The following is a 24,550-nucleotide window of genomic DNA, read 5'->3' as shown; positions in this document are numbered from 1 at the left end:
CCTAAAAGTAACTAAGCATTCAATTGACGTTTCCTACTCGGTGGTGAATTGATCTATTATAAGGCCGGTTACGAAACCTCATCCTAATTCCCTTTCATAGTCGACAGGCTAAGTAGAAGGCCTTGTCGAAAGTTTATCCGAGATTTGCGAGGTCGCGCCCGGGTCGGCGCAGGAGAGCGTCGGGCCGGCAGTCTGCGCGCCGCGCTCGCTCCACCACCATGCGGGACGAGGAGCCCCCGAGGCCCCCGCCGTCCCCCGCGCCCGCGCCCGTCGCCGCCGGGCCCTCGCGCCTCCGCCGCACGCTCCACACGCTTCGCTCGCCGTTCCGCTCCGGCTCGCCCTTCCACATCGGCTCTATCAAACGGTCCGGTTCCACGAAGTCCTCCGCTTCAGACGGCGAGATCGCTCGAGACGAACGCACGATGCGCAAGAAAAACAAGAAACTGCGCGCCGACGCCGCGAGCGACGCTTCCGGCGCCTCGCGCAGCACCGACGGCTCGCCGCGCGATGAAAAAAAGAAAAAAGAGAGCGGAAGTTTGTTGCGGAGAATGGGGAGTATCGGTAAAAAGCGCGAAGGGACGTCTACGCCCACACCCACGCCGCAGCCTCCGGATCCCGTGGAAAGCGTTCCAGAGAGCGCTCCCGCGCCGCCGGCCGAGCCCGAGCCGAGCGCGTCTCTAACGCCGGAGCCGCCAGTCAGTCCCATAGCGGTGGAGCACGCGGTCGCTACGCGCCCTTTCACAAAAGCCGCGTGGAAGCGCAAGAGCGTCCCCGAGATGGAAAAGCCCGTGGAAGAGCCCAGTCCGGGGAACGCGCTGCGGCGGCGCATCGCGTTCGTCGCGCAGGCGTCCGCGTGCCTGTCGGAGGACCACGACGACGCGGGGAGCGGCGGCGGGGAGGGAGTGGGCTCGCTGGAGGAGGCGGTGGCGCTGGCGCGCGTGCGGCTGGCGGCGGCGCCCGCGCACTCGCCGTCACCGCCGCACTCGCGTGACGACGACACCGAAGAGGAGGGGTACGCGGACGCGATGCCGCCCTACGGAGACCTGCTCGCGTCGGAGGAGAAGCCGGCGGCGAGCGGCTCACCGGTGAGTAGGGGCCGGGTTCAGTGGGCGCGGACCTGCCGAGCGATGCGCGCGCCATGACCTTCGAGGAGGCCGCTGACGAGTGCTACCTTACCGTTTGCGAATGCTGCGGCTTCAGCGCCGAGACGGCCGTGTTGTACCCAGTACGTTTCATTTCACGATAGTTTTCAGCGGACTGCGTCGCGATGCCCTTCGTGAGTACACACCTAGCTTGCCTGCTGTGTGCTTGCCTGTCTGTATCGATAGTTTTTAAAATTCGGTGTTGAAACTGTTTGTTCAAGTGTACGATAGTTTATGCGGTTGGTTTTGCGACGTTCCGTCATGAGCTCACTTATTTAATTAAAAGGGACTAGAGCAGCACGTAGCCAGTTTTCAATGACGACCTGTGGTTTTACCAAAGGATTTTATGATATTACGTAGCATCATTTTAACGTTAAATAGATTCACAATGAAATACACCGGCTAACATAGATTTTTATTATCTAAATACATAGTTATTAGTAGGTATTGTATATTTTGAAGTTTTTATTTTGTCTTATTCAATTTGAAGCAGTAGTTTCGATCAGTAAATAAAACATTATGGTACTCAATATTTAACGAATGAACTTGTTTTTCTAACTGATTTTAAGAAAGAAAAAATAGTTGTTTTTCGTGTGTGCCCCTACCTTTAAATATTGTGTGGTTATCTGTTTCTTTTTACACGCGTTAATGCATGGATTTTAACATATAAATATGTATAAGGTGCCATCAGATTTGACTTAATTAACAGTGACTTGTATCTGTGATTTACAGTGTAGTGTTTTAGTCAGAACTGAAAAAGGGAAGCCTACAACCTAAATGAGTTTCAATAAGGTGTTTATCCAGTAGTTTTTTTTCTATTATTTAATTATCTCTATTTCATTACGAAGTCGAACGAGAACTACTTAGTGAAGAAAAAAAATCAAATTTGCATATACCTACAGCGTGTTTTTATTGATTTTCGTTAACTTCGTCAGACGGCTCGACTAAATTTTAACTCAAATCCAATAAAAATTTTTTAGTACTTAATAAAGTTCTTCATTGTCAAAGTTCAAATTATAAAATAAAAAAAAACTGTACGAGTGTGACGATGTGATATATTTTCACGACCGGATGGCCATGTGAACCTGACTACGAAGCTTGAGGCCCCGGATTCGATTCCCGGCCGGGGCAGATATTTGTATTCATAATACGTATTTAAGTATGTATTTATCTATATAAGTATGTTTATCCGTTGCCTAGTATCCATAGTACACGCTTTTCTTAGTTTGGGACTATTTAGGTCAATTGGTGTCAAGTGTCCCATGATATTTATACATTTATTTTTATATTTTTACATTACATGTTCCATAATAGTCTTACCTAATGTGAAAGGGTAGAATGTTAAAATTACTTTTCAAACTTAAGATTACAATTATTGCCTTACCTTAACTTGCCAACCGAACACAAACAAAGTTACTTTTGTGAACTCATTGCTAAAATAATCGGACATTGAATTGTGATGTGTGGGGATGAATCGTGAATGGCTACTTTACATAAGAGAGACATAAAAAAACTCACTTTTTAAAGATTCTTTTGCCAAACTCTGTCAAAAACGTTATACATAAAAAATCATGACACTGATTTACTGCACATAAGTAATTCATTATCTTTATTCTTGATTATCTTTTAAACAGTAAGAGTTACTAATGTCTTGGAGAAATTAACTTCATTTGACCTGTTGAATGTTCCATTAAAGTTAACGGAAATTTAAAACAACACGTTGTACATACATCACGATCGTTATAAAAGCATTATAGAAAACGTTTATTATCGAGTTTCGGCCCGAGCGAAGCTTGGTCGCCCAGGTACTATTTTTTAACTATGTTAATTTATAATTACCTTTGCCATTTTGTGGCAAGACTTACCAAACAAAAACTTCCATGATTTTCATTAATACCGGGACTTAATTATACTAAAATTATCGCGACGTTTCTACTACATTGCAATGGCTATGGTCACGAGTGATTTTAGCTCTCTACACTACACTGGATTACATACATCTCGAGCCCTTTCATTCTGAGAGAATGCCTCTCCCAGCAGTGGGCCGTGAGGATATAGTTTTTGGTTTGAGGCTGTACCTTGAAGGCAGTCGCAAACAAGATTTATCTTTTTCTGAGTAAAAATAAAAATTCTGAGTTTTTAACGTATCTGAAAAACTTCACGGGAACAGGTTCTTTAAAACAGACGGAACCCTGTAGAAACCAGTTTTTTGTTTCTAAAAGTTATGCAATAATGTAGATTTATTTGAAACCATTATTCGATAACGATGAGATGATGACGCAATTATTAACTCATTATGAATTCAAAATATTTAAGAAATGTAACGCAACTTGTTCGTTTTCAAATAATTTAATGGCATTTTGAAGAATATTGACAGCGTTCATTTATTTGAAGAGGTCGGTGGTTTTTTTGGAAGTTTTTGGTCTTAATAAGTCAAAGCTGTTTATTGGCTATTTTTTTGGTGATAAGTTTTTTAAATATCAACGTAGACTAGAATTTTAGGTAGGTCGAACATACTCCTATACTTACTCCTATTACTTTTCAATAATGTTCATAACTATGATTTTGAAGATTACATAGATACTGTTCTAACTTTTTTAGTAAATGTAGTAGGTACTTAAGAGAGTACGTGGGTCACCAGGTTTGTTATTTTGGATATTCTTCATTCTTCTTCTTCAGCGCGTTTTCGCCCACCGTTGGGCATACGCCGCTCCAGCCTTGGATATTATTTCAACATTATTAAAATTAATAATATGTAATTTATAAAGTACATTCGCCAGTTATTTTTAATGTAAATTTGTTCTTTACAAAGTACACGAGGATGAGGAACTTTTCATGGATATTCCTTAAGTCACTTAAATTACGCAAACCTTGAAGTAAGCTTATGTTAACTTCTCGCCTTGACTTTAAAACAAATTATAACTAAATGCTATATTAGGCATGCAAACCTTGGATGTAAGGTTACATCCTAATCCTAAGCCATTCCGCAAAAACTAGAAACTTAATGCATCATATAAAAACATATATAGGTAGGTAATAACTTCCACCCATGTAATTTGAACATACGGATAGATATCGCGACCGCTGTCTTGTTTCTTATTACAATAATGAAATGTATGTTGTGGTATATTTTATTACCTTTTGGAGCCTTTGTTGTATTAAGAATTTAATTTTTCGAAGGTATAATTACAGAATCCTACTACTTACCTACTTATAACTACTGATTTCCCAATGTAACACATAGTAAGTAGGTATGTTTTTAGAGCTCTCGTTTGTCAGAATGGCAAAACAGAATACTTATGAATAGTTTTGTCGCTACGTTTCTCTATCTGCCTTTCCGCGGTTTAGCTCTTGGACTCTTAGTTGTGCCAGAAAACAGTTATTTGTCAAGGATGTACGTAATGGCCATGAATTTGATGTAAGGTGTTGTTAGATAGAGATTTTTCAAAAACAGTTTCACCGAAGCCATTTTCTTTGTCGGCTTCGGTTGCGAATACAAGCTTGTCATTTTGACAATCTTCCGTAGTCAACCCTTCGCCTGTCGGCGTCTATGAATCTCAGACACCATCACTTTCACATGAATGGCCAATTTAGATTCAGCTGAGGTCACAAGCGGACCGTGGCTGCAACCCAACCCCAGGGGTTGGCTTACACAGTTGCGCAATGTGCGTTCTATTGGCAAAGTACCGTTCACTTAATGATTGACTAGGCCGAATTCCGGTGAATTTGATACGATGTATGGTCATATTTGAGCTCTGGCCCTATACTACCAAGTGCAGAATTCGAACTTCGTATCTTGCTGTCCCGCTGACGCTAATATTATTTAATACGAGAGTGAGAGGGACGGTACGGTACGAACTTTGATTTTCGAATTTCGTAGTAGCCCCCTGTTTCTTTATGATACAATGCAATTGCGCCGAAATATCGGGAGTTCATTAAAGTTAATTACGGTCTACATCTCGTAAAAACTATGTCTAATGTAATTAACCGCAAATAATTAAAACTGTTGATGTTTATGCACTTTAAAGATTGGTGTTGGTGTTGGTTGATAAGTCATTGATTGGGCTATTTCAACCGGACAACCATAATTTTAATGTTGCTCGGGACTGGTCGGTTTTCTTCGTTTTCCTGAAGATTAATATGAAAATGTAAAAGAAAAGCAATCTTCTGTTTCGAGTTCCAAACAACAGCATAGCAAACATGTAGTTTAATTGTATGTACTTCAAGGATTTCATTTTTATTAATACCACTGCACTGTACGGTCAAGTCGGTCAATGACTTTAATTCATGAGCCACTATGGAATCTTTTCAAAGGAAAAGTCATTACGATTTTCCTTGTTAATTAATGCGATGTCACTATAACGTTTACTGTGAAATGGTTCCATGGTGGTGCATTAATTAAAGTCCTTGACCGTACAGTGCAGTGGTTTTAACAAAAATGATTTTTTTAACGTCAAATTGATCTTTTCCTATAATGTTTTGGGTTGCATTGACTTTATTTTGGTTTTGTTTATCTCCTTCCGTAATAACTTCTACATGCGAATTAGGTGTGTCAGAGTTTTGTAGTAAAACACAACAATTATTTACAGAAGTATTCCTTGTCTCCGTTGCAACTTGCTACTTATTTTAACTTCTAAAGAATAGGTATTAGCACAAAGGTTTGCTATTGGTTGGAAACACTACCCGTTTAATCCGTTTAGCTATTTAACTCCGTTCTTAGATCCAAAGAAGATAATTTAATTAATGTTAACAAGTAACTACTGCCGATAAGAGCTAATAAATACTCTTTTTTCAAATTTGCTATGAGAAATCAGTGTGACAACTTTTTAATTATTTACAGTAAGTACTTGACCGAACTTTACTTTGATCTGTCATTTCACTTCAACTCGAAAAAAGCAAGAGATAGGATCAAATTGTCGATTACAAACTTAAATTAAATGTTTGGTATAAAAATATATCTATTTCTAAAGATCTTTTAATAGTATTACGAAAGCATAAAAGAATTCCGTATACTGCCTCTACAGGTTAAATTGAATGATTTTTTAACAAATCTATTATCTTTATGTAATAGTCTGGTTTAATTGTTCAACAGAGATGAGGCCATTATACAAAAGTTAAGATTGCATGTTCGATATTGTAGCTACTGGACTCTTTTTATGGTTTTAAATGTAAGATAATAATCGGATTCTATTTTAAAAAATGTTAACAGAGGTAACTTATGTTACATTTAAATTATGTTAGGTGACTTTTTTTTGCAATAAATAGGATTCTAACCTAGAATCAAAGAATCCTTCGCTTAATTCAAAATCTCTTTTTGCACCTATTTCACCTCAGCACCTCAAACAGGCAGGCTTTGCTATGAGAAATCAGTGAGCAAAATCGCATTTTGCTCACTCCGTGAGACAAAGTAACTTTTTAATTATTTTTTTAAAATGCTGAGTACAGCTACTCACTGAATTCCAAATATTTGAACCAAAGAGGATTTGAACTTTACTTTGATCTGTCATTTCACTTCAACACGAAAAAAGTGAGAGATAAGATCAAATGTGTTGATTACAATCTTAAATTAAATTTTTGGTATTAAAAATATATTATCTATACCTAATAAATTACATGACAACGAAATATTTCCAAATTGTAAATTTTCCCGATCTTTTAATAAAGTATTTTTATAAAAGAATTCCGTATACTGCCTCTACAGTTGGAATAAATATTTGTTAAATTGAATGAATTTTAAACAAATCTATTTATGTTTATGTAATATATAATTTAATTTGTAAATCTTAACAAAATTCATATTTAAAGGTTAATAACATTTATAATAAATTATACGTTTATTGTTCAACCTTTTTAATGACCCCAAGATGTGGCTAATATAAATATGTACAATTTTGAAGCAGTTTCGTATCGGATAGAAATTTGATTGAAATTGAGATATCAGGTAGTCGAGCAATCGTTAGCGAGGCTCTTATGCAAATTATGCATTTAGTACAATAGTCAGCGTTCACTATGCATTCACTTTGTAATCACTCACGATTCTGTATTGTTTTTATCGCACAATAACTGTGTCAGTAACCCGTGATATCTTAGAAAGGCAGATGCGGAGTCTTCGGTACATATTAAGTGGATCGTTTTGGTCGTTTATTTATGGCACTACAGGTTACAAATGTTCGTATTTGCGTACCTATTAGGCAGTAGGCTATTAGTTATATTGACTCTGTGATTTTTGAGATTCAATTTTCATAAATTCCCCTTTATTTCTTGAGCTCATGCTCAAGAAATAAAGGGTGTTCGAATATGTCGTTGGTATTTGTGTTGTGTGTAAGTTAATGAACCGATTAGTAGTAATCCTAGATTTTTTTATACTTAGAAAATAGTCAGCTAATTCTTTTTGAGTTTTTATGCAACTCCATTAATAATTTTGGGGATTTTCGCAAAATAATCTGTAGTTCGGTTGCTTACAATTTATTTGTTTGAAGCATATCGTGAGCATGACGTTATTTGAGTTGTTTACTTGACAACAACCCGTATTTAAGATAACGTTGCTGTTACCTACAACATTTGTATTTAGATCTAGAAATATTTACCTTAGATAACCTAGGGAAACACTTCGATCTCGGACCCCACCGCGGTCACGCTACTGCGAATGACGAGCGTGTTATCTATGCCCGATAACACTGTCTGCTTACTTCATAAATAGCTGTCCATCCAGCCGAGACAGTGCTGTCTTTGCTTATACAATAATTAAAAGTTATTCCTTCCGTTTAAGCCTACTATTATCTGTGGCAGTGTTTGACTGTAGTAAAAATTGGGTGTTTTAAAGTGCAGTGTTGTAGCTGTTGTCTATTTTTTTTTTTGTGGCCATAGACTAGGTTTTGTTGTGTGTGTTATGGCGCCGAAACCAAATAGGACCGGTGTAAGTTTCTTGGATTTGTTATTTGTTTTTATCTTGTTTACCTGGGATATGTAATCTTCTTTGTAGCTCATGCCGTCACAGTTATCTTCCGTATCTTGAATTGTTGTTTTTTTAGGAATATATACATCTACATAACATAATAGTACCTACCTACAAGTATATTCATTAGTTGGAAATAGATATTTACTCGACTCGTAATTACTTTGATTTTATTTATATCTAAATCAAGGTTATTATTGAACACGTTGTCATTTGACCTTAGATACTCAGGTTTGTTGTCGGATAAAGAGTTATTGATCAAGTTAATTTCCGTAGACTTGTAAATTTAGTTGAAATTAACCTACTTAGTTATGTTTAGTTGAGACTTTATATGGAATATTAACGCGGCGGATCCTTGTATACGGCGTAAGAATCTTAGAAGGTGTACAAACCTCCGTAGTAATTATAAAGGATCATTTATCATTTTATTTATTGCGACCATGTTCATGTACAATTCAGGTGTTAAAAATTAATGTTAGTTGGTACATGTTACCCTGCCAGGGCATTACAATTCTCTTACATACTACTTACCAATATAATAATCATAATAAAAGATGTCAATTAAAGGCAAGATAAAATTTCCAAGCGGAATTAGATTATAAAATGGAATTTAAAAATTTACAGTGACTAGTAATAGTAACAAAATTGAAAATAAAATAATGCCAATTACAATAACACCTTACAGAAATAAAAAAAATATATATAATATAAAGAAAGTCAAAGTCAATTCGATTAAATATAAGACTAAATTCGACATACTTAAAATTCCATTAAAAAGAATACCTCACTGGATACTAGGAATAACGCAAGATCTTGTAATAAAAAATTTGCAACTCTAATTTCACCTACTTCCAACATGAAATAACAATCATGGAAAAAATAACTTATCTTAAGGTACGAGATACTAATAAATTTATTTATAAACAAACAAATAATATATACAATAATTAACAGAAATAAATAAAAAAGAACTAAAACTAATTTACTCTAATCCTAAAAATCTATATTTACAAATATCACCCAAGTCGTTGCTATTGGGCAGGGTGCCCATAAGGCTGGCTGCGTTTCCTCGTATGGCAATGCCAATACGTTGACCGAGGAAAGAGCCAGCCCTATGGTCACCAGTGGAAAGGGCAAGCTTCTTTTTTAAAAAATTAAATAGTTTTTTTGCTTCGGGACCCCACGGACCAAGCGTTATAAATACGAGTATAAATTAGTTTGGAGAATACAGCGAAAGCAATTTACAAAACAAAACGCATGAAACGAAAGTAAGTACGATGAAGACATCAAAGCATATCAAAAAAGTTTTGGGATACTCACTATCCCTATCTCTGGACTTTGATGTTTTGACTTAGTAGTAATATAAGGGGTAATTTAAGTAATATAATATACCAATATTGAGATGTTCAAAACTGTTTAGGGATAAAAAATATCCCTAGGCACTTTTGATGAGTGTAGAATAAGTACATAGGAATTGGCATAGCGTGTTTAAGCTATTAGCAATAGATTAAAGTACAAAGGCGCAGCTGGTTCAATGAAATTGTCGTCATGACCATTTAATTGGCCCTAATCACCGTATTACGACCAAAGGCCGTATTGTTGCACTCGCTCGCAACCACAATCATATTCGCTATCTCTTTCTACTGCTATCTGGCACGATTTGATTAATGTGTTGATTGCGATTGCGACCACGAGTAAGCTATTTGGATCTATAATTTGTTTTTGATAGGTGCGTTGCGGTTAAACTACGCTACGTTTCTTTTCTAAAGCTTCATCTAGTCTAGAGGGGGCGAGAAATATCTATCGTGCTACTTATTGAATAAATATGAAGTAAAAAATAAATTAAAATCATGGTTATTAACACAAGACTATGATAAAACTGAAGACATTTTAGGAAAGTATGTAATATAAAACTATTAATTAAAGACATTTGAACATAAATTAACCTCACAATCATATTATAATCATAATGCAAGTAAATGTTGGCAACACAAGTGTTCACCAACATAAAATACTCACTTACGCACATACATATATGTATATACACACACACACACACACACACACACACACACACACACACACACACACACACACACACAAACAAACTAAACTTATATGGAATCATCTTTAGATCTAAAGTGCTAACCAGTGTCTCGAGCTCCGAACCACTGTCCTTCATATCACAGGGTACCCTAGCATGAAGGCCAGGGAACAATTTTACTGTATTTATAATAGCAGGCCCCGTATATTATTAATGTTTGATTTCATATTGCCATTTCTTATGTAAGAGCCTTATGAAAAATAAAAATTATTATTATTATATTGTATTGCGCGGCCGGGCGGTTACGCTTTTATAACTGATCGGTCATCGAGGGCAATGTATCGCAAACGCATGATATTTCTCGAAAATTTTAAATGAGAATTTATTATTGTATTGACGCGTTGCCTAGTAGGTAACTAGTATTTGGGACTAGGCCTATTGGTGGCAATTGTCCCATGATATTTATTTGTTATCATTAGTTCTCTGGTTGTTACGCATTTCCGCATGCATGTTTGGCATGCTACAAGCATACAATGTAGCGCCTAGTCACCTTCATTCTATCCGTCGCAATTGTGAATCTACGACACATTCAATTTACAACCTATGTGCGCATAGGTAACTTTTACAACTTTACAGGATCGAACATTATTGATACTAATGATTCTTGCTAATGTTCTTCATTTAAGTTTTTAAAATATTAATCTCTAATTGTTTTAAAATGCATTAAGAAGTTATTTAAATGAGAAGTCCATACCAGTTTCAAAACCAGATCATTTATTATGATGTCAGGCTAATAAATATATAATTTTTTGTCTATTTAAGTACCCATTAGCACTTCCAATAAGCTGCTTAATTACTAAATCAGTGATATTGCCAAAGTATTTATTAGACTGCATGAGAATTTGCCCACATTGGGTTTGAACCGTGCATCAAGACACATCAAGAGTTGTTTCTTCGAGTTCTTGCGTTTGATTTTGTCTTTATCCCTTATTAATAAAATTGTGAAAGTTAATCTCGTGCTAAATGTAAAATGGCTTTAATACCATTGTCCATGAAAAAGGCTGGCTGCAGCAGTGCATTGTTTCGACGGGAACTTACGCAAAAAATCCACATGGTAAATGACGACAAACATTTATTTCTCTGATATTTAAAAAAAAATATGTGCAACACAAAATAATAAATATAAATAAATTGACGACCTAATGAGTGACTAGTGTATTTTTCATGAAAAAAATCCCCCAGGGATTGAACTCAGTTTCAAGTTTCTACATACTATGGAATATTCATAAGCTTAGCTATCTAATGGTGAGCATAATCTTGAAACCTGCATAACATTAATAATTATAAGTATCAAGTTTGTGAATTGTCGAATTCATATAATTATAATGTATAAGAACTATCGCAATAAAACTCGCTTTCACATGGAAAAACCGCATCGAAGTCGGTCCATACGTATGAGAACTAAGATGCCACAAACAGACATTGACTTCAAACTTACACCCCTCTTTTCGGGTGTTAAAAAAAGCGTTAATAAGTTTTAGTTCACTGACATGGTCCTCCGCAAGGTAACGCCTCAATCAACCAAACACTACTAACATCCACATTTCTCTCACAGTCCCACGCCACCCCGAGCGCAGAGCGTCGCGAGCACCTCTATAAGATCCTGGTGATTGGAGAACTCGGCACAGGAAAGACTTCCATCATCAAGCGCTATGTCCATCAGTTCTTCAGTCAGCACTACCGCGCCACTATCGGAGTGGACTTCGCGCTGAAAGTTCTCAATTGGGATGCTAACACTGTTATAAGGCTGCAGCTATGGGATATTGCAGGTATGGTAGATTTTCTTTTCATTTGAAAGATAAATAACACCAGTAATTTTAGTAACAAGGTCACTAGTCGAACCACACTACTTGCACATGCTGGCATCTTTCAGAACTTGATTACTTTTTTGGTTAAACCTCTATTCTTGGGTCAAACAGAACTTTGTGGTACTTTAATTCCTATCCTTTGTTTTAATCAAACCTGTTCTACTTTTTAAATTATTTCTTTAACCTGACATGACAAATGACAGCTATCTGTCAGCCGAAACCTATTAACAATAGACGGCAACTTAGGACGGCAAGAAGTCAAAGAATATGGACGACATTGGGGGTATCATTGCGTACGCTTTTCTTCTTATTACGTTTCTGTATTTACTGATGTTCCTGTCATTGGTGATTATGGTCCCAATGGGTTAAGGTTTGTTTATTTTTGTCAACAAGCTGAGGAATTAAATGCAGTAACCTAACTCATTATGATGAAGTAGGTTTTACTTCACTATGTGCACTGTGTCGTTTGAAAAAGCCTTCTCACCGTCTCACCGTCTTCTGATCTGTTTCCACCAGCCTATTAAGTAGTTACGAAAAGAAAACTTGATGTGTACCGCGAACAAAACAGCTCAGTTGGCTAGAAATTAACAGATGTGATTCATGAACACATTTTTGACCCTGATCATAAAACTTTCAATGTAAGCATTGAACTGTCGTCCAGGCAGGTCAAGTTGGATAGACCGAAGATTTATCTACGGTCGTCGGACATCTTAAGACCAGAAAGTTTGTAATAGCTTGATCAGAGTCGGTCCGTGGGTAGAATGAAGAGAGCGGCCGCTCTATTCGTCTGTTCGTAAAAGGCCCAAAGTTTGGTAGCAAGGAGCACGATAAGAAAATTTTGATGGTTTTCATTCTTGAGAGCGACTCTGCCAGGGCAGGAGAGAGGTGTTACCTGTGTGTGGCGAGCATTGAGTAGGCAGCAGGGTAGGTAGCACCTTGGACCTTGCGCTGCTTACCTTGCTGTGAGGGGTGGTGTGTTTCAGCCGCAAACTGTCAGTTACCTACCCTGAAATTGACCCAATGCACGCCAATGGGTGTTACAAACCTCCTTGCTCGACCCCGATCAATTTTGTTGCCGTAAAATTAGAAATTTAACTACTCTAAGCACTAGATTGCTGTTGGCTTATGATAACTTGATTGTCCTCAGGGCAAGAGCGTTTCGGCAACATGACCCGCGTGTACTACAAGGAGGCAGTGGGCGCGTTTATAGTGTTCGACGTGGCGCGTGTGGCCACGTTCGACGCTGTCGTCAAGTGGAAGAACGACCTCGATACCAAGGTGCAGCTGCCGGACGGGTCGCCGATACCCTGTATACTGCTTGCGAATAAAGTAAGTGATTTATAGCTTTCCCATCTCTACTGCCTTTTGAATACTAGCGACGTGAAGCTGTGAAAAGTTGACAAAATTATTCCATTGACTTAAACAGGTGATTCGGGAGACGTGAGCAAGACCAACTATTCCGGGTTTAGTTATTTAAGGCTACTATATCGTACCAGTATTATTGAGATTTACTTTTTTTAAATGTTAAAAACAAAAAGTACTTACTTTCTTTACTAAGTGTATGGTCACTCTGCAATTAAAAAAGTGGGGGTTTTTAGGATGCTTTAAATGGGGTGGATTGTGAACGATCCATTATCACTTACTGAGTGTGTAGGATTGGTCCTGATCACGTCTCCCGAGTAACCAAATAGTCGTTCGAACTAAAACGTGCAATTACCCAATGTTCAAATTCAATGCCATTAAAAAAAACAAAATGGTCTTTGGTTCCTCACGTTTGACAAACACCAATTTTACCTTTATGGTTTATTGTCGATTGCAGTGCGACCAGCAGAAGGAAGGTATCGTGAACTCCCCCGCTAAGATGGATGAGTACTGCCGGGAGCGAGGTTTCGCGGGCTGGTTCGAAACCTCTGCCAAGGAAAATATCAACATCGAAGAGGCTGCACGCTCGCTAGTGAACAAGGTAACACTGCTGGGTATCATTATTTATACCATCATTATCTTCACTATGGAAAGTTTTAAACGAATATGCCGTGTTATTCTTGATTTTCGTTAGCTTCGGCAGACGGCTCGATTTATTGATAGAAACTGTCAGGACGAATCGATAAATCGTTCAGTCATTGTTAAAGATCAAATTGTTAAATTTGCAAAATTAACGAGTGTCACTGACGTGACAGATAAGACACAAGAAACCGGCCTAGAGCGTGTCGGACACGCCCAAGATAGGGTTCCGTAGCCATTACGAAAAAATCAAGTACATAATATTTTTCTAAGGAATTCGTGACGTGTGAAGACCCTCGATTTTAATGAAAATTTGCACTTTAAAGTTGAATATTTCGCAAACAAATCACTGAATAGAAAAATCGTCTTGGAAACCCCCCAATGGCTCAAGTCTAAAGTTGAATATTTCGCAAACAGATCACTGAATAGAAAAATCGTCTTGGAAACCCCCCAATGGCTCAAGTCCAAGACCTATCCAACGTTACCCCACACTATAGGGTTAGCCGAAAAAAAAACACCGCCACTTAAAAAAAATATTCCTACCATTTTGTCTGCGTAGTTGCTATATATATTCGTGAAAAATTACAGCTTTCTAGCATTGATAGTCTCGGAGCAAAGCCGCGAACGGACAGTCGGACAGACAGACAGACAGACATGTCAAATCTATAAGTCAAGTTTCGGACTTATAAAAGCGTGCATCTTCTTTCTTGATTCTTGATAGTATTGGACACATTTATATTATCCCTCTAGAATGTATATAACAACTATATAATAGTAGATTATTGTCGTGGCCTGGAAGTAGGCAATTGCTGGCTGAGTATGAGTATTATACTCGCAAGCTCGTCCGTTTAACTAATACGAAGCCAGCAATTGCTATTCCAGCCAAGACTAATATAAAGCTTTTCTCAAAAATGGTGAATAATTCTAAAATAGAATAAACTTTTCTCAAAATATATTATAAAATTTAATTTTATTCCAATATTTTTCTTATGCTTTCCCGCCTTTTATCATTAAAAATAAACTGCTGGTATATTTTTCCACCGAAAACACCACAAGCTATTTCAGACCCAATAGAAAAAGTCCGGAGTTCCAACAAAATATCTGATACCGGCCATTAGACTTGGCTGTATACGACTTGCGCCAACATTTCAATGGCCTTTTTAACTTAAAAAAAAAATGTGACTGATTGCAGGCGCGCTCATTCATTATTGTCGAGCTAGCGCGCCTGCAATCTTTTTAACTTTTTGCTGACCATAAACTATGCACTTCACCTTCTGATAGGTAAAGAATAATGACAACTTTTACGGACATTTTTGAGAAAAATAACATAAAAACACATGAAATTAACAGTTAAAAAAAAAGACAATTCTTGATTATTTTTTAAATAGCAAGAGTAAGTCCACTAGTTTCCTGCAGAAATTATCTTCGTTTGACCTGTTGAACCCTTTGAACGGAAATCAAAAATAACATAGTGTACTCGTAGCTCAGAACCCAACACCATTTTTATATGCAATTACTTTTTTACAAACTCCCACCTCGTATATTTCGTCAAATCTTGTAAATCAATTTTGATCCACTTTTAGTGGATGGATTGACATGGAATATGATGTACTGTTTGCATAAGAATCCAAGTACGAGTAGAGCAGGGTTTCTTAAAGTCACGGACCACTTTCACAGTTTAAACAATTCCACGGACCGCTGTCAATTTTTTTTTAATTTCCTGATAAATATGTTTACAGACTGTTCTACTACGGACCCCTGATACACATGCTATGGATTCCTAAGGGGTCTGTGGACCCCACTTTAAGGAACCCTGAAGTAGAGTCAACAAACAGTACAATTAGCAAAAAGAAGCTTGTTTTAAAAATGTTTTTTTGACAATAACTTATATAACTTTCAGAAAGCGCTTTGAGATTGTAGTTCAACAGAGGCTTAAAGTCAAAAATAAATATAATATTTATAGAATTGATAGTTGATACTTACAATAAAACCTTAATATCCTGCATTAACAACTGTACATAGCCCCTCTAAAAGATGGTTTTGATTACTAAATTAATTCTTTTAGGATTATTTTCGTGACGTAACTAAAACCCAGGTAAACTTTGTAGGTACCGGTGTGATGTGTGATTTTATTTGATATAAATATGACGACTTTAAATTAAATCATGACTAATGTCACAGAATAACTAATAGTACTAATGTTTAACACTTTTTATATCCATCAAAAGCAGATTTGATACAGGCATATAATTCCAAAATTATTATTCAGAGTGATGCGACAATATAGTAAAATTATATCAAGGAACTTAATTAATGTTATGAACGAGATAAAAATAAAAGTGACCATCACGTGACTGATTTTATGTTAATAACGATTCAATTTTTTTTTAATAAGCGTAAAAACATTTTTCTACTTTTCAACAACTTGATCCTAACAAAAATCAAAATCGACAAGTCTCTGACTCAACCTCGTACCTAGAAATTTGACTACCTAACCCTTTTAGATACTTGCACATCCTAAAATAGATATTCTAATTTCATAAAATTTCATACACAAGGAACCATGTCCATGCGGTTGTTCACTTAAAGTAAATCTATCCGAGAAGAAATGGAAAGAAACTTTCTAAATCTCCTCAGATGTTCCATAAATTACATAGACAAATGACTGTTACCTTGTGTAGAAGCATCTCGAAAACCAAAACCTGTTTCTGTGGGAGCTTTAAATGGGACGAAATACGTTAGGCAACGGACGTAATCATCTTTTTTTATATAAATGGCCTAGAGATAACGATGTTTGGATGGTTAGAACTCAAATAAAGCCACCGTTCTTTTGAATAACTGTAGTATTTTTATTATGAGAGTGGCGAAAGTAATGAAAATTAAATAAAAGCACGTGTTGCATTAATGTTTTGAAATAAGACATTATGATTATAAATTCCAGACTTACGAGATCTAATGTTCATTTGTTAGGAAAAACAGTTGATTTTGATGTCAAACCTAAGGCCTTGTTACACTTGGAATTACAGTCAAGGGCAAAGATATCGACACGGCCAAAGTTGCAAAAATATGTATACACTGCCTTAATGTTAAATGCATAAAGTCGTGTGTACATATTTTTGTAACTTTGGCCGTGTCGATATCTTTGCCCTTGACTGTACAATCGTTTTCACCACTTCTTTCTATCACACGGCGTAGGACGAGGATAGATACAGTTGCCATCAGATATTTCAAAGCGGCCAAGGTGATCAAAAATATCGGAGCATGAACTCTAAAGAGCAAGCCTTGAGAATAGGGTGCTTGTTCCGATATTTTTGACTACTTACCTCGGCCGCTCCTAAATATTTGATAGCGACTGTACGAGTAGAGTAGAGGTGGTGAATGCGATCGCAAACGTCAGCGCGTTAGACAATACGGTCTCGGTTCAAGCTTGACAGCTCCATACGTTAAGATGAATTTAGCTTTGAGAATACTGGAATACTGATTGATAATTAAATTAACTCACAGTAGGTATGGAAATTGAGGATAAATATCCCACTGCTTACTTACCATATTATTTAAGAAAAATTGTTTTTACAGATTCTCCTTAACGACAAATTACTTCAAAGTAACGATAACAAGGATGGCGAGAGGTTTGCGCTTGACCACAAGATCGCCAATGGAGAGAACAGTCGCGAAGGCGGTGGCAAGTCCTGCGCGTGCTGACCAGTCACAGACCGCCATTCCGCAATGGCCAATGAGCTTCGAGCAAAACCACCAGTCACCTTGAATCAATGACGTGATTCCAAATTTAAAAACTCTCTATTTAATAATATCGTTTCGAGTTGTATCGGTGCAGTTTGACCGTTACATTATTCAAACAGGATATTCGACGCTTTGAAACTCTTTCAAAGAACCTAGTGCCATCAACGGCTAAAGTCATAGCTATGTTATCAACAATTATTGTAAAATATGCTGTAATAATAGTAATAAGTATTACCTATTGTATCGAATGTTAAACTTGAGAGTGTGAAGAATGTTATTGTAAAACTAATAAAATATTTAGTTGAAACCATCATTTTTATTTAAACTGAGACGAAACAAAGAAACTGAAACGCGTATCAGGGTGCAACCTTTTTGCTACTAGTGCCATGTTAACATCTTACACATCCAGCAAAGAAATCATTGAGAAATTATTCAGTTTCTTTGACCGTGCTGTAGCTTACTTAACAGCCTTATCACATCATACTGGCGATTTGCGAGCGAGTTAAAAGTAAAGCGAGCGCGCAACGTTCGCCGCGAGTGCGCTGCGAGTTAGCTGCGTGGAGCACTAAGGAAGCCTCGCTACACCTATAATAATAATAATAAAAATCTTTATTTCGTACTTTGATTTGGTACATCGCATCCATCGCATCCATAATAATAACCCTTAAGGTAGAGGCGATTTAGCGACCACTTGCATTGAGTTGGAAACTGAACGTTATTAATTTCATAATCATAAATACGTCACAGTTTCCATTGTAATTATTGAAAATACGACTAGCTTTAAAAATATTCTTTGTCAGGTATGTATTCGATAGCTGCTTTTTCTGATTCTGTGGTAGTATGCTCCAATAAATGGGGCCTTATTAAGGGTTAATGCTGGTACAGCTTACAGCAGCGTAAGTATTAGTAAAAATAACAGCTAAGGCTGCGTTTCAAACAGAAATGTGCGAGGAAATGCGTTTCTCGTGAACCAATAGAAACGTTTTATTTACCTATCCTCGATTCAATCAAGTGTTTTTACTAGAGCTGTGCTGTGCGAGGAGAAAATAAAGAGGTAAATGAAGCGATTCTATTGGTTCATGCATGACAATCACAATCCTCGCATCTGGTCCTCACACATCTCTGGTGAACATTTTTGAAAAAATTCTGGTGCCTAAAACGTCATTCTTAAAAGAACAGCTTTTTAAAATCGAGGATTCTGGAAACACTTTAGGAATATAATAGCAACAGCAAGTGGATAAACCAGAAGCGTAGAACACATTCTTTTCAAAACATAGATTTCTGAAAAGCAACCGCCGGTTTCAGCCGGTGAAATTACTGGCACTTGAGGTATCCCATCTTGGGTCTCTAGGTTGGCAACGCATCTGCAATCTCCCAGGTGTTGCAGGTGTCTATGGGCGATGGTGATCTCTTACTATCAGGAGACCCATTTTTACCCAATCGAATAAAAAAAAAGCAATATTTTCGACGTACCTGAAATTTGGCACGGCTGGACGGATTTGGAGGAAATTTTATGTACAATAGCCGGATGTCTGGAATAAGACAAAGCCTACCTACTATTGAATAGTGTGTGCGGACGAACAAACGGAGGCGGTGAAACTATATGGGTGAGTTAGGGCATGTAAAAAAAGCGGAGATTTGCATTTTGGATTTTTTTTCAAACCCCTAATGAGTGGAAGGAGATGGCTTCCCATAAATCCGGCCCAGTATCGGGACTGTGCAAGACTGGTTAGTACATGATTCAGTCTCCTCGCTGTACTTCTTGCTTGACAGTTGTGACAATATATGGCCAATAATGCCCATAGTTGACGCTGTGTTCGTGCACGGTCCCAACCAATATAGAGTAGCTGGGCTACTACGAAACTCGAAACTCGAAGTTCTTGTCGTGCGGTCCCTCTGACACTTATACTATTTAATAGCAGAGCGAGAGGGACCGCACGACAGGAACTTCGAGTTTTGTAGTAGCCCTGCAGGCGCCAAGGGAAGTTGCGTATGCAAAATTAGGGGACCATTCTGTGAATAGTTTTGAACTCAGAAAAGCTTGAAAAATACGATTCTGGATGTTGTCGGAAGATCCGGAGGTCCATTTTTTTACACCCCATCCCTTAAAACATCATGTAAATGGACTGAAAAAATTGCTTTTCGAACATTTTAATAACCAATTTCGTGATAATATTCATTTTTTACAAGCTTTTATATATATATACCGAGTCAGTTGATAGATTTTATTTTAGTACCTACTTATTAAGGAAAAAGTATTTCATCAAATTTTTAATTTATTATACAAGCTTTTTTGCTGAATGTAATTTTTTTGATTGTACTCTTATCGTCATCTAAACTACATTTCCGTGCCAAATTTCAAGTCGATGCGATTAACCGTTGAAGAGTCCGTCCTTCAGAGACGATCCTAGTTGCACCACCAGGATGTCACTATCCAATTATTGTATTGTCATCAGATTTATGTATGCCAAAATTCAAGTCAATCCGGCTACTGGAAGTGGGTCAAATTCAAGTTGCAAGATTTGACCCGCACATTTGTACATACAGACATACATACATTGCAAGTTAAATGAAAACTTGTCAAAATGAGATATCATCTGGAAAATAATTATTAAAATAGTTTAAAAGCATTTTTTCAGTCCATTTACATGATGTATTAGGGGTTCAGGTATAAAAAAAAATTACCATCGGACCTCCTGGCAACTTTTCTGAGTTCGAAACTATTCACAGAATGCGGTCTTCTAATTTTGCATTGGTGCAATTACGTGGTAAATCATCGCTACTCTATCATTATTTCTTAATTGTTTCTAAAGTGTTTCTGTCGAAATAATTTATTTGTAATTTATACGACTTTGAACCGATTCGTCAATTTATCTGAAAATTGGTCTGAAAATTAGTGCTTCTAATGAGAGCTATCGTTTTTTGTCTCACTAGATGGCGCACTGTTGCGTGAGGTTTTTAAGTGTGGCTTTCAAAGTCTGTTATTACGGGCGTGAAAATAAAGTTTAGATTAAAATCATATTTAATACACCTTAAAACCGTACCATAAAAATATCGAGCATGCCACAGTGTTCCATAGTCCCCGTTTTGTTCGGAAAAAAGGGAGGACAAAGGTTTCCGAAAGACAAAACTGTCTCAAAACACAGACATTCATTGCCCCGGAACGCATATTTGCCATAATTAATTCCAGATATTGCAAAATATTCACAAAATTATTCTAATTATAAATAAACCCGCGTAGCTCACCCAAAAACTATGAGATTTGACATTTCGGAGACCTCACACTACACTAGCGCCTCTAGTGGCGAATTCATAAGCGATAGCCCTCATTAAGTACCTATTAAGCGGAAATTACACATTATTGTCCACCGCATGCTGCATGCGGCGACCGCAAAAGTGTGAAGAACACGGTAGTCGGCCGCATTCGGCGAGCGACAGCTGCCACCGCCTTAATATGGCCGCCGCCTAATGTAAAGGCGACGGTCGTTCGCTGAAGTAGTTTGACACAAGTTCGGCGACCGCATTAGGCGAACAACAAAGTGTAATTTCCGCTTAATAAAAATAACCAGGAATTTAATGCTAGTATGTGGTATTACCTAACCTTATTCCAAGAATTCGTATCATCAATAATCTATAATCCATAAACATTATGATCTTAGATGTTTATGCTTCATCTTAATAATAGAAATTGTACCGTAGTACAGTCACCAGCACAAATATCTGACACAACAAGCGTGCATAAATATCTGATACGACTCTATTTCTAGGGCCGGAAGGACGTGTCAGATATTTTTGCACGCTCCGCTGTGGTAGATATTAATGCTGGTGACTGTACCTAAGGAACTTTTCAGACTTGTTTGGTTTTTGTTTAGAATGCGTAATATAATTGAAATACTTCCCGCATAGTCTAAGATCCGAATTAGAGAGGATTTTTACCCGTCTGCTTAATGGATGAAAAGTATTTTAGGTATATCAAATTTAGGGGCTGTTTCACCATCCATTGATTAGTGTTAACTGGCGGTTAGGTGTGATGCCGTCTCTATTTGTTTTGTTCGAATAGACAGAGACGGCATCACATTTAACCGTCGGATAACGCTAATCAATGGATGGTGAAACAGCCCCTTAGCCTCTTAGAAAATATATCGCAATTGGGTTCGCTAAAAAATTCCTGGCCAGAAAAAGTAGTGAAAAAATACTTTTTTTTAACATCGCATTATGAATTTAACGAATTTCATACAGCGGAAAGTAAAGCCTATGAAATGTATAAACGTTGGGTTGTCTTTTTTTTAGGGTTCCGTACCTAAAGGGTAAAAACGGGACCCTATTACAAAGCCTTCATTGTCCGTCTGTCTGCTTGTCACCAGGCTGTATCTTATTAACCGTGATAGCTACAGAACAAAATAAATACCTATTTAAGGGGGGCTTCTATACAACAAACGTGATTTTTTTAGTCGTTTTTTGCTCGATATCAGTAACGGCAACAGGTAGAGTAGGTAGAAGCTTGAAATATTCACAGAATATTTAGTTGTCTATTCACTTTTAAAATAAATAATTAAATTAAAATAAAATAAATATTTAAGGGGGGCTCGCATACAACAGATGTGATTTTTTTGCCGCGTTTTTTGCTAATGTCTAATGTTATGTAGATAATGGTACCGGACACTTCGTGCGCGAGTCCGACTTGCACTTGGGCGGTTTTATTTCGTGGCATAACTACTGGGTTGGCAGCTATAGGTCAACACTATTATTATATTTTCATCATTATTAAATACTAGCTGTGCCCACGACTCCGTCCGCGTATGCCATTTTCCGGGATAAAAACTATCCTATGTCGTTCCCCGGGACTTAAACTATCTGTATACCGAATTTCATCTAAATTGGTTCAGCGGTTTAGACGTGAAAAGGTAACAAATTAACAGATTTACAAATTTAAGCATTTATAATATTAGCGGGAAGGCTATTGCAAACACAATGATTTAGGGATATCTGCAAAAATTCCGATTTTGAATTTGTACGATGGCTGTTTTTTTATTTTCATACTTTAGTTGAGACTTTAGTCAGTAATTTTTTAAGCAACCCCCATGCGATATTTTTTTTTTCATACAAAATTTTCTATAAAATGCTTTTTATGCATTAAACAGATGAGTGATGGTCGTTCTTTAACGGACTCTCTACTAGTCGACTATAAATTCCAACCTATTCCAACATACGTGAAGTATGTCAGTTGGTGTGTACCCAAAAGTGCCATATCAAAAATGACAGATAGGACAAGCCAAGACAGATGTCAATGAAAATTACAACTTATTCACTTGAAATAAAAGCTTGTTCAAGATATTTCGTTTGTTACATCTTCGAATGGGGCATATGGCAAATGAACTAAAAGCCTTTGCATACACACCTAATGTCTCTTATCGTATTTCTTTGATAACTAACTCCTTGTCTTGGGTTTGCTTGACACATAGTTGGGTAAAACAAAGATACGAGGGTGGCTGAAAAATAATCTACCTAACTATGAAATAAACTACAGGCGTACGTACTTTTTTTCATTTTTCAATGTAATCCCCTGCTAGTGAAATGCACGTATTACATTTGTGAAATTATTGACATTAAAAAAAAAAAACTTTGGTTTGTCGTCGAAAAAATTCACTAACTGCAGCCTTCGTTTCGTCATCTGTCGAAAATTTTTGGAGATTTTTCTTGAGATGTCTAAACGAATAATAGTCACATGGAGCTAGATCTGGACTATAGGGTGGGTGCTCAATGGTATCGAAGCCTAATTCTTTCATAGCAAGCTTCGTTGTGTGGGCGGTATGCACGGGTTGCGTTATCTATATCTTGTAAAATCAAGATTCCTTTGTCTAATTTCCCTTTTCTTTTTTCTTTTATCGCACCTCTTAACTGGTAGAATAAGTTAGAATAATATTTAGCACTCACTGTAGTTTTATTAGGTAAATAATCAATCTGCAAAATTCCATCTGTATCCCAAAATATTGAAGCTTGCCAGCCGACGGTCGAACTCTAAATTGCCGAGGAGGCTTCTCATGAAATGAAGGAAATGTTGCAAATATTCGAGACTCGCATAAAAATGAGACGCAAAAAACCGATGTTACAAAATTTGAAAATAGAATAAAAAATGAATAGCCAGTATTCTTTTTGCATATTTTTCTTTTGTCACCCAAACTACATTTGCATACCAAATTTCAAGTAGAGTCGATGCCTCTAACCGTTGAAGAGATCCGTCCTGCGGAGACGATCCTGTCCGGACTACCAGGATGTCACTACCAGATTATTGTACTGTCACGCAATTTACATAAGTAGTATTCTAAATTTCATGTCAATCTAACTACTGGAAGTTGCTCAAATTTAACTTGCAAGATTTGATTACAGACAGGTGAAACTGAATATTAGCTTGTAAAAAAATTAAAACCTGATTGCCTTAAAAAACTTTAAATATAAATTAAAAAGGTAAAAACAAGTCTAGGTGGTCAAGAACACTGTTACTTTACTTACACAGTTATAGACTACTAGAATCTTAACTTACCTTATCGTAAGGTAGAAGATCCAATCAAGACATTTGTAACGGTCGTTTGAGTAGTCTTTGACATGGGTGTCAAAGAATCTTTTACTATGGGGACCCAGTGTTTGACAACCTGACAGGTATACATTTAGGTGTCAAATACTAGGTCAAAACTGGTTTCAACAATTGGTTACAGATATATAAATAGAAATAAATAAGTAAATTCACATTATTATTATTTTATTAATAAAAAACAATGTCGAAATTATCCCATTATGATAT

The 24,550-nt window shown here is 37.1% G+C and overlaps 1 protein-coding gene across 1 annotated transcript; it reads left to right on the top strand.

The window, feature by feature from the left end:
- Positions 1-200: 200 nt before the first annotated feature.
- Rab32 (RAS oncogene family member Rab32) lies at positions 201-18,058 on the top strand. The gene is given in 6 exon segments (XM_074102177.1): positions 201-1,119; positions 1,122-1,225; positions 11,757-11,970; positions 13,157-13,338; positions 13,829-13,972; positions 17,587-18,058. Coding segments are annotated over 6 exon segments (1,671 nt in total). The 5' UTR covers positions 201-218; the 3' UTR covers positions 17,713-18,058.
- Positions 18,059-24,550: the final 6,492 nt, after the last annotated feature.

This window comes from Choristoneura fumiferana, chromosome 18, assembly GCF_025370935.1.
Source record: "Choristoneura fumiferana chromosome 18, NRCan_CFum_1, whole genome shotgun sequence".
NCBI classification, from domain to species: domain Eukaryota; kingdom Metazoa; phylum Arthropoda; class Insecta; order Lepidoptera; family Tortricidae; genus Choristoneura; species Choristoneura fumiferana.
Note: the sequence above shows the minus strand (reverse complement) of the source record. Positions and strands in the feature narration are given on the sequence as shown.